This window comes from Magallana gigas, chromosome 6 (assembly GCF_963853765.1).
Source record: "Magallana gigas chromosome 6, xbMagGiga1.1, whole genome shotgun sequence".
Classification (NCBI taxonomy): Eukaryota; Metazoa; Mollusca; class Bivalvia; order Ostreida; family Ostreidae; genus Magallana; species Magallana gigas.
Genome location: NC_088858.1, coordinates 2,964,498 through 2,976,955, shown reverse-complemented (window position 1 = coordinate 2,976,955; position 12,458 = coordinate 2,964,498). Strand labels below are relative to the sequence as shown.

Below are 12,458 nucleotides of genomic sequence, written 5' to 3'. Positions count from 1 at the left end.
TAATTATCATATAAAATTTAAGAGTCATTCGTAGAGTTATAAGCAAGATACAGGGCTCACAATTCTTTGTCATGTAAACAAGGCTCGTGCCCTGTTTTTGTTTACATGGGTTCAATATACAAGTAAAAAATCTTTTTCCAGCTTATTTGTCTATCGTTTTATTTATTTTAATCATAGATAAACAGTTCCCAACGTTTAACACATTCGTTTTAGGTTTAAAACTAAAATTTTTACTTCAACGTTCGAAATATAAACAAACGCTTTGTTTACATAGTGAAGAATTTCAAGCTCTGTAACTCGCTTATAACTCAACAAATGACGCTCAAATTTCGGTTGTCTATTAAAAATACCTTTCTGAAGCATGGTAAATATTAAAATCTGAAAAATAATTTTTTACTAAAATCGTGACCATGCCCCTTTAAAAGGTGCAAAAATCCCGTTGGCTTTCCCCATTCACATATGGTTAACCTTCGTTTTAGCAAGGTAATCAAATTAAATTCAAAATCAAAGAAATCCCAATCTTTTTCTTCGTGAACAAACAGTAAATTTATGAGCATATATTTTTTAAATATACAATGATACATGGTGATTTTCTTGTCCATTGCGACACACAGCCCAGGGCTGAGTTGGTTGCAATAAGGCCTACACATTCATCATTATTCTTTAAAAGCACGGAGTAACAGTACAGAACAAAATATTTTGTTATGAGGTCTAAAAAATCATTGACAATGCTGTAATGCGCAGACCTCTGTGTGTGTGTGTGTGTGGTGGGGGGGGGTCCACTAACCCCTTCCCTGTTGGATAATTCTAACTGCAATCACTGGTATTTTTGGTATTTTTGACGAAACAACATGATTAGTCCGTGGTAGACCGATTCTCTAGATACATTAAGGTATATGGGACACCTCCATATTGTGACGTACTTCCTATCAAAATAAAGAGAATCAAGTAAAATTGTACAAATGTTTTCTTCAACACCGAAGCGCAGTGGGTTAGAGCACTAAATATCAATCTGTAAGTCATGGGTTCGAGTCTTACTGGGGCTTTTATACTTTTTACCCGTCCAAAAATATTGAAACATATTTTTTGGTCAAATATTGCAAAATTATAAACAGGTGAAAGTTTCTGATTGTAATGTACCCTTATTCACATTAATATCGACAGGTTCCGATACCAGCCATGCACCTTAAGAGATTTGCACGGGCTGCTGAAAAAGGGCCTCGGAACCACCGACATTAACCCACCCCCCCCCCCCCCCCCCACACACACACACAAGTATCCACTGGGACACAACCCCCACCCCTCCCCAAGAAAATAACTAAATCCATGCATAATAACAATTCTATACGTTACAAACTCTTTGCATTATATTAGAATGTATCAATTTTATTCACTCGTTTCACTTTGAAATGTGGTATTTTGTTTTACAATTCCTCGTATAAAACGTGGCTGTTGAAATGGTAATATATACCGGCGTACTTTTAATGTTAACGCTTGTTAATTTTACCAGGAAATTAAAAACTGAAAGTTATCGGAAAAATCCACACAACCAAGTAGATCGAGGGTTTAACATAAAAATGGCAGTTGCTTTTCTGTCCACACTAAATTTAACCTTCAGTAGGTCTTCAAAATTTTTTTAAATCCGCGGTTGCTGAAGTCGGAAACATGAACTGATAAATATGTTTCAAAAACTTTACTTTTATAATATTTTATAAGATAAACAAGATTAAAAAAATTAATCTAATATTAAGTAAAATAGTTACTAATTTTATTAATTTTGTAAGTAGTTTGACTCAATTAAATGATGTCAGTGTTGCATACATATACTATTCATCATATTGGCGTACGATTTTTGTTTTTATTTATTTTTTTCAAAGCTAATTTAAAATGAGAGAGAGAGAGAGAGAGAGTTTTCACCGAAACACAGCTTCCAGTCAACAATATATATACAGTATACAAATGTCAATAATTTTTTTATCGAATTTCTAATAAAGGTAAGAAGATAATAAATATACTTCATGACAATTTGTTAAAAACAGTGGTATAATACGTCTCTCTGTTTTGCGATGTTTTTATCCCCATTGTTTGTACACAGTGAACAATGTCATTAATTGTGCTCATTCGCATTGTCTAATTTAGAAAAAAAACTTTCGTCATATACTTCGTCACTGCACGAGTATCACACCAAACTTCCGTGATGATATGACCTTTGTTGACCCATGACACACTTTTATTATACGGCTGATATATCATGTAAAAAATGATTCATTTTGAAAAAAGTTTTGCATCTGTACTATAAATAATAAGGCCCGAAATAATTTTGATAAAATTTTTGTTGAATGGAATAATTTTATAATGATAATGATAAAAATTCAACAATTAAACAGTTTTTAACCAGAAATTATCAGTTACATAAATTATTTTTTTACCATAATATTTCCCACACGGGTGTCCATATAGAAAAATTTGGTAACTGTACATTGGTTCTCGATTAACCAATGAAATTGCTATACGCTGTATAGCAGCGCCATCTATAGTTCTAATGTCGTCGAGTGGAAAAGGAACATTGAATCCAACTTTCCGCGGGACAGGGGAAATAGAAAACATGTTTATCAAGACCAGGCGAAAACTGAGGGGACCATACTATTTACTACGACGACGATAAATAGAAAAAAGTTTCATATATTCATTAAGGTAAGATTTCTTTGTGTTTTACTCGTTAACAAGTGCGAGGTCATTGCTCGCGTTTTGGTGTCTATGCCGACGGCATCATGAAAGTAGAGAAACTTGACTACCTCGGTAGAATAGGCTTTCCTAATTGCAGTTTTTATTAAAGAAGCTGAATTTAAGTGAAAATATTGTCGAGAAGGCTTTGAATGTGGTGTACTTTCTTGTTTGAATACGTTGGTTTCATGGAAAATTTACCGATATATAAATAGAAGCCATTTTGATTCAGATCGAGGCTGTTTACTTGAAACGATGGTCTTGAGTGAAGCAAGTCACGTCGCTCATCCAATATCAGTACAATGTATATGCGCACATTTGGTAACACGGTTTTATACATTTCTTTTACTTGTGATGAATTTCTTAAATGGAATTTAGAATTACTTCAAACCGAAAGGAACTTTAGTACATTTCTTGGTACTTTGCTAAAAATAGATTTATGGAAAATTAGGGTAGCACTATTTTAGGACAGTGAGGTGAGATATTTAAATATCAATAACATGTCTTTTTGTTTGTTGATGAAAATTTAATATTGTATTAATATTATTTTCAGGGTTTCATTTCTTATAAAACTTAAGGGGAAAATGGGGATCAAACGCAAGTCAGATGAAATGGAATTGGAGGGAAATCAAAGACAATCTGTTTTAAATATATCCATGTGTAAGCTCCAAAACCCGACAGGGAAAAAAGTAGAGCCATCGCTTCTTAAATCTGTACTTATTTTAAACACTTTGAAACATATAGAAACAGAACTTAGAAAAGAAGGCATAAGTAGCGAGTTGCCACCCTCTGCCAGTCTCTCATTTCACAATAATTCCGAAAACTTCACCATGGATGTACTTCCTCTGGATTCCTTAGATGGTTCCAGTGATTACATAGAACAAGACATGTCGGACCTTCACATCAATGGAAACCTCCATCAGGGGATGGACAGTGCCGAGGACCAAAGCATTTCCAAAGCACCTCTCCCTCCATTTGAGACATTTGTAGAACTTTCTAACTCAAGCAATCACAATGCCAACAGCTCACCAAAGAATAAGGTCTCAGGCCCAAAATTTGACATCTGGAGCTCCAGCCTTGCAACCAACATACCCTTCAAAATGGAGGATGTATTTGGTGACACCGATTTATCCCAGTGTGACTTTGATATCTTTACATCACTCTCATCAACTATCAAGTTGACACCTTTAAGTGCCGAGGAGGTTCTTCATTCATTTCCCTCCAATACTTTGTCCGATTCTTACCAAACTTTCCTGTCAACGTCATGTAAAAGCGATATTCTTCCAGAGGAAATCGACAATATTATGCAGATTTTGGTAGGAACGTAGAATCCGCTGCCAAAGTGAACAGTGATGGTGGACTACTGATATAGACGAAAGGTTTACTCTTTCACCCTATGGCAGCACGATTGTTTTACTGTTGAAGATTTTTAAGTATGATGAAAGTGTGTTATTTATTGACTGTATGTTGCTATATATATATATCACGAATCAAAATAATTGTACCACTGTGTACATTTTGTGATTTGGAGCCAAGCACTCCAGGATTGTGCAATTTCATTGTCAATTTTATTGCAATGCTTGCCAGCAAAGGATGTAAATATCCCATAATTAATTTATTGACATTGCTTCATATGCATTTGATTTCATGTAAATAAATGTATATTTATAAGAATATTTGAAGAGAATTATGATACTGATTGTGAGGTTTTTACCTGATGTTGAGAATTCTATATGTATTTTATATGTTTTTTATTGTATAAATTATATTTATCATTAGATAGGTATATGATGTCATAGAATATTAATGCCGAAGTCACTTTGCAATATTCACACACTGTGATATTAATGGACTGCTGGCCCGACTAGTACCATATTAAGAGGCAAGTGATCAAATACAAGTGAACAAACCTCTGGAGAATTACCATGTACTGTTTGTTTTTTGAGATATCAGATACCAGTCTTTTACAGACTTGTTTGGTATGTAGCTCTCTGAGTGTTACATTTGATGCTTATTAGAGATTGTAGGTTAAAGATACTGCCCGAGATTGTTAAACAAGGAAAAAGAGAAAAATAGTTTAGTTGACATCAAAATCCATTTATATTTGTAACATCTGTCATGGAGAAGAACAGTGGGTAAAAAATCATATCACAAAACTGTTCCACTGGAAGCCATTTGTAAATACTGCATCATCATGATAACTCTCATGTCATCAGCATTGGTTGTAAAGAGTAAGAAACATTATTTCTATTCATGTTTTCTCATTTGTTTTTTCCCTGTATAATTTTATTTATTGTATCTATTTATATTTCATATATAATATTTATACTTGGTATCAAGACATGTTTGTAAGACTAAGGGAAATAATCTCTGTTGATGATCTGTTGATATTTTAAGCAACAGTATTACATTTTAATATACTGAATTTTTTATATTTGATAATGTTACCAAAAACTCCTTACTTTGAGGGTTAGAGGGAAATAATTAAAAACAAGATGTTTTAAAGGGGAAAATGTTTAACTTTGTAGACCATAGAAATATCATGAAGTTTCATAAATCTCCTTTGCCATTTTTTAAAAGAATTGAATTTTATAAATGGATTTTACACTGCGATGAAGTATAGTGGATGCTAATTTTATTGGGGGAGGGGGGGGGGGGACTTGTCTGAAACACAGACAAATACAAGTGTTATTAGATATTTAGAAAGGGTCATTACAGAGCACCAAATAGAAGGGGGTATTAAACTGGTGTTTGTATCCCCCTTTTTACTTAGCATGACATTTTACTACTTACTTGCAATTATGAAGATACGCAATCTTTGTTCATTGTTATCATAGAGTATTAAGTTTATTCTGTAAATATGGTAGATATTTCTACAGCATTCAAACAGGGTTGCAGATGCATAAGTTTATCAAAATCTTTCTAGATTGACAGTACCATTGGCTGTGTTTTTGCCAGGACATAACTCTATGCACACACTGTCCTCTTTCATGTTGTAGCCCATCGCGTTCATCAGTTGTACTTCAATAAATTTTATATATAAGTGAAAGATTGTGTTGTTTTAATTCAAGCCAACTAATGGAGCATTCAACCTCTAGAGTACCTGAAAAGTTTGAATAGTGGGAACCTTCCACAGAGGTTTTACATGTTTTCTCTTCATCATAATAGGATAATCAAAATGTATCTGACATAATGAACTTCCAAACTTCTATTGATTAAGTATTTTTCACTGCTAGCCAACAGAAACTTAATACAGTGTGCTTGACGACGGGTTTGAATAAAATAAAGTTTAATAGTGTCTAAAATTAATTTGCAAATTGATTGAAAAATAATATATATATTACCTACATGTACGTAAACAAAAATGTGTTAATATGAACCAACAATTGTGAGCTCTCTGTGAACTCAAAACGTGCCCATCCTTCTTATAAAAACATTTTAAGACAACCACGCATTTTATAAACAAATAATTCTCGGATTTGAAATCGGACAAAAATAAACAACATTGTTTACAAAACACAACACAAACAGCACGTGAGAATAGACGGGTATTACTGCCACGTTTTAAAAAGTATTTTGAATATAGCAACATAAAAGTTGTAGTTTTCAACTTCAAAGTTTTAAACTTTAAAGATTGGATTTTCCAATATGGGTGAATAAGGCGTGTTAACTGCCTATACGAGCATATAAGGGCTATTGGTACTTTGCGGAACGGAACCAGTTAAGAGGCCCCAAAAGGGGAAACAATATTTTTTTTAAACGTCATTATTTCAATTTAACTTATCGTAAATGGAAGATTGTTTTACAAATTTTGCTGTTTTAAAGCTATACACGCTATAATTTACGTCAATTTTGAATGACAGTGAAAACGCATGTGTTTGTCTGCTTATAAAAGTTATCCTTAATCTGTAAATTACAATGGTGAATTCCATCTCGTTACAAAGATATAGATTTTTAATTGTTTATTTTCCTGCCAGGAAAATATACCTTTTCATGAATATTGATAAAGGAAGAGCAAACCGACCTCATTGCGCATGTCCGCGGAGAACTAGGTAGTCGTTATTGTTTGCCTAATTAAATATCCAACTTGATTTTCATATGCTTAACAGTTGTTAATTTGAAATACATACATGTATAATGAGTAAAATACGTTTGTCATTCACGATACCCTTACTTCTGCATTTACACTTATAGTATCTATAAATAGCACATAGGGGGAAAACACAGGTCTACGTCATTTTTTTAAAGGCAGTATTTATGTCTACTCACAGGCTTGTAATTTTTTCTTTTGTATGTACCCGTATATCGGACAAATTTATGCTTTACTGAAAATATCCTTTCCTTTGTGAAACTATCACAATTATGAAGATGTTGACCCTTCACAAGTTTTGGAATGATAGGCTAAATTTAGCTGTCGATATCACGTGATAGATTGATATTCACGAGGAGGCATTACTTTCCTGGCAGGAAAATAAATATTTTTTATTGTTTAATATTTGATATATTTGTTACGTGATCGAATTGAGCATTATAATTAACAGCATAAAGGTAACTTTTATTAGTAATCAAACACATACAGTTTCCCCTTTATTCAAAATTGACGCAAATTATAGCGTGTATAGCTTTAATGAACTGTGTATTACATAAAATATGCTACTCATTGCTCTATAAGTCAATAAACGCTTCTTTCCCGAGAAAACCTAAAGTCACTAGTTGTTTTATGATGTTTGATTGACACTGTAAATATAAAGTTGAGGTTTAAACCAAACTCAATTAATCTGTGTGTGTAAAGTCGATGAAAATTACTTAAGTAATCTTTCTTCTGAACAATTTTCTTCTGGTTCCGTTCCGTTCCGCAAAATACCATTACCCGTGTGGATATTGGTATTTAACGGAACGGAACGGAACCGTTTAAAAATTTTGAAATATAAAATATATCATAACAACTACTAGCTGTTTGTTTATTTCTATGTTATTTTGAGATAAATGAAGCAAACCAACAAATCATTTCATCAATTCAAACATCTTGCATATGTGCATATCACTCCTGTGTTGTGTACAGCTATAACTTTTATTTCATCTATGATACTACATTACTTACACGGATGATATTACTAGTTTGTTCATCAAGCTAGCAATAACGCAATGTGTATCCCATATTACGTAGAATTCTAAAATATAACGAGCACATTCGCAAGGAAAAAGTTTAATATTCATCACTTACCTTCCGTCTGAACAATTTTCTTCTGGTTCCGTTCCGTTCCGCAAAATACCATTACCCGTGTGGATATTGGTATTTAACGGAACGGAACGGAATCCTTCAAACTTTTTAAATAATGGAAAATAACACAGTTTTGTACCTCATGTACATGTGTATTTTAATGGTTTGAGAGAATAAACAAATTGAAATTCAATTGATAAGCAATATTAATTATGATTAATTTACAGAATCAAAAGCCTGAAAATTATGCCTTTTTATAATTGTTTTATGGACTGTTAGTTGAAAGATATAAAAAGTAAAAATGCCCGATATTCAGGTGCAGGTCAACTTAAAAAAAAACGACAAAGAATGATTTTATCTTCTTAACTAATGATGTATTTATCATCATACAATGAATCTTATAAAATGTGAAGTATCATCGTTAGGAATATAACTAAGGGCTTAATTTACTGAAGCGTTTTTTTTTAATTTCGTTAATTTCATATTATCTAGATAGGAAATATTCAATATAATCATAGAAACCAAAGAAATTAAGAGGACAAATTAAGTTTTTATAACTTGTGACCAATCCCATTGCAATATATAATGCAATAAAATATGTTCAAATCAAAACGAAAGAAAATTTAAAAAAAAAATAATAATAAATTGAAATATGACCTATATGATTTATAGATAAAATTTCAAACGTGACTCTAATAATTATAATATTTTTCAATGCCAAGTTTAAAAGGCAGCTTATATAATTATCTCAATAAATGATGAAAATAGCATAAATTATAAGGGAATATGTAACAGTTAATTTTTTAAAATTATATTTTCATCTGAATTAATTATATAAAGTACTAGGACAGAAGCTCAATTCATATTTATTCCTCTGTAGGCTAACAAATATCTTATTTCTCCGACTTTTATCTGAAAACAGACTATAACTTACCTGTAATTTAATTCTTTTGTTCTCCACCTGCACCCCATTCCCACTTAGCCAACACAAATTTACCTGTATTTTTTCAAAATGTTGGCTAAGTGGGAAGACACCCCTTGGAACAACTGAATTCAGCAACACGCGTATTATAGGCCATGCATATAACGCTTTTATAGAACGTCTATTATATTATATACTATTGTATTAGAATAGTCACTAAATGAAATATTTGTCTTATTTTCAAAACGAAGACCACGTTGAACCCAAATTAATTCAATGTTTACAAACAAAAATCTCTCCCATTCTGCAATTACAAAAATGCCACTGAAAAGGAACAGGGAGGTAACAAATATAAGTTATATATAAAAGTAATAATGTATATCTTATAACACAATACATGTATCACACTTTACACTTATATCTCTTTGTCTCAAAACATGAAGTAAAATAATTATAAAGTATCTCTTAAACTATGATACTTATAATGTACATGTATCTACTAGTGCACTATAAATACTTATATGACATTCTCTTTGTTTAAGCAAACGTTAAATACTTATAACTATCTCTTTGTTTAAACACATACACCCAATACTTATAGCGTATTTGTTGTTTGAACACACTTACCAACACACTATAATACTTATAACGAATTTTTTTGTTCAAACACAAAACTACACTAAAATTCTAATAACACATTTCTTAGTTTAAAGGGACTTAGACACGATTTGAGGTCAAAATTTTTATTTTTATTTTTTATGTATAAAATGGTTTACTGGTGCATTTTAAATGATTGACCAAAATATTGAATGTTAAAGTCAAGTTACAAGCGAGATACAGAGATAAGAATTGGTTGTTATGTAAACAAAGCTCGAGTCTTATAGTTATTTACAAAAATGTAATGTAGAGAATTACAATTTGTTAGACAAAATGGCTTGTAAAATACAAATTAAACTAATTCAATATCTTCATAAATACTATTATCAACAAAAGAAAATTACATTTGTTTGAAACTTACACCAATACAACACATATGTAAAAAATGACAATATTCGAGTTTTGTTTACAAAACAAAGAATTTTGAACTCTGTATCTTGCTTATAACTTGATATTTGACTTCCAAATTTTGACATAGCATTATAAACTTCTATATTTATCATTATAAACATTGAAAATGGAAAAATAAAATTGGAAAATTTTAAGTCAAATCGTATCTAAGTCCCTTTAAACACACAACCTATAAAACAACGTATCTATTTGTTTAAAAACCGAAACTATAATACTTATAACTATCTCTTTGTTTAAACACACAAACTAAAACACTTTTAACGTATCTCTTTGTTAAAACAAACAAACTATAATACTTATAAAGTATCTCTTTGTTTAAACACACAAACTAAAATACTTATAACGTATCTCTTTGTTTAAACACACAAACTAAAATACGTATAACTATATCTTTGTTTAAACACACAAACTAAAACACTTTTAACGTATCTCTTTGTTAAAACACACAAACTATAATACTTATAAAGTATCTCTTTGTTTAAACACACAAACTAAAATACTTATAACGTATCTCTTTGTTTTATCACACAAACTAAAATACTTAAAAAGTATTTGTTTGTTTTATCACACAAACTAAAATACTTATAACGTATCTCTTTGTTTAAACACATAAATTTTAATGAATAGCGTATCGTTTTGACTTTAAAAATCAAAATAAATACGTTTCTCTTCGCTAACACATACACAAAATCATAATAAACGTACTTGTTTGTCTATACATTAACAAATTATACTCACAATTTAAATCTTTTTTTTACGAATATAATTTTCTCTTCATATTAATACGTATATCTAATCTATCTATTATATTTCTCTTAGTTTTGTCATATTGTAGACAAAACGTTATTTTTTTTTTAAACACACACAAACCCCAAGTCAAGTGTTTCACATATAAATACATTAACCGAGACCAACCAAAGTGGATGTGTAATCTGAGCGTATTTCTTTCCCTATACAAAATCAGAATTATCACGTACAGTGTATCTCTTTGTCTACACAATTATCACGTACAATGTATCTCTATGTCTATACAATTATCACGTACAGTGTACCTCTTCGCTTTACATTTATTACGTACAGTGTATCTCTTTGTCTTCACAATTATCACGTACAGTGAATATCTTTGTCTACACACTAATCACGTACAGTGAATATCTTTGTCTACACAATATCACGTACAGTGTATCTCTTTGTCTATACAATTATCACGTACAGTGTATCTCTTTGTCTATACAAATATCACGTACATTGTATCTCTTTGTCTATACAATTATCACGTACAGTGTATCTCTTTGTCTACACAATAATCACGTACAGTGTATCTCTATGTCTACACATTTATCACGTACAGTGTATCTTTTTGTCTACACAATTATCACGTACATTGTATCTCTTTGTCTACACAATAATCATGTACAGTGTATATCTATGTCTACACATTTATCACGTACATTGTATCTGTTTGTCTATACAATTATCACGTACAGTGTATCTCTTTGTCTATACAATTATCACGTACAGTGTATCTCTTTGTCTATACAATCATCATGTATAGTGTATCTCATTGTCTACACAACAATCACGTACAGTGAATCTCTATGTCTACACAATTATCACATACAGTGTATCTCTTTGTCATACAATATCACACAGTGTATATCTCTATGTCTTTACAATAATCACGTACAGTGTACCTCTTCGCTTTACATTTATCACGTACAGTGTATCTCTTTGTCTACACAATATCAAAATGTATCTCTTTGTCTACACAATTATCACGTACAGTGTATCTCTTTGTCTACATAATACCACAAACAGTGTATCTCTTTGTCTACACAATTATCACATACAGTGTATCTCTTTGTCTACACAATACCATATACAGTGTATCTCTTTGTCTACACAAATATCACGTACAGTGTATATCTTTGTCTACATAATATCACAAACAGTGTTCCTCTTTGTCTACACAATTATCACATACAGTGTATCTCTTTGTCTACACAATACCACATACAGTTTATCTCTCTGTCTACACAATTATCACATACAGTGTATCTACTTGTTTACACAATGCTATATACAGTGTATCTCTTTGTCTACATAATACCACGTACAGTGTATCTCTTTGTCTAAACAACATCACGTACAGTGTATCTCTTTGTCTACACAATACTACGTACAGTGTATCTCTTTCTCTACACAATTCCACGTACAGTGTATCTTTTTGTCTACAAAATACTACGTACAGTGTATCTCTTTGTCTACACAATACTACGTACAGTGTATCTCTCTGTCTACACAATACCAAATACAGTGTATCTCTTTGTCTACACAATTATCAGGTAAATATGTATTTCTATGGCTACACAAAATAGCACTTATGACGTAGTTTATCTCTTTGTGTACACTAATCACAATAACCATGTACATGCAATCTAATTAAAACTAGATCTTTGATCCGCTCCTAATAGATCACTACACAATATGTGTAGCAATCTATTAGGAGTGGATCAAAGATCT

At 31.4% G+C, this 12,458-nt stretch overlaps 1 protein-coding gene across 2 annotated transcripts; it reads left to right on the top strand.

The window, feature by feature from the left end:
* The first annotated feature begins 2,514 nt into the window (after positions 1 to 2,514).
* Positions 2,515 to 5,773, top strand: LOC105325779 (cell division cycle-associated protein 4). 2 transcript variants are annotated; one of them, XM_034468803.2, is made up of 3 exons: positions 2,515 to 2,694; positions 2,957 to 3,045; positions 3,278 to 5,773. In XM_034468803.2, exon 3 carries the CDS (start codon positions 3,309 to 3,311, stop codon positions 4,050 to 4,052), a length of 744 nt encoding a protein of 247 aa, XP_034324694.2. In that variant the 5' UTR covers positions 2,515 to 2,694; positions 2,957 to 3,045; positions 3,278 to 3,308; the 3' UTR covers positions 4,053 to 5,773. The 2 variants fall into 2 exon arrangements, with proteins under 2 accessions (XP_034324694.2, XP_011423783.3); XM_011425481.4 differs by lacking the exon at positions 2,957 to 3,045 and having other exon boundaries at positions 2,516 to 2,694.
* Positions 5,774 to 12,458: the final 6,685 nt, after the last annotated feature.

Bases quoted from the DNA above. Each gene is read 5' to 3' on its own strand.
- LOC105325779 (XM_034468803.2), top strand. From the start codon at position 3,309: ATGGGGATCAAACGCAAGTCAGATGAAATGGAATTGGAGGGAAATCAA.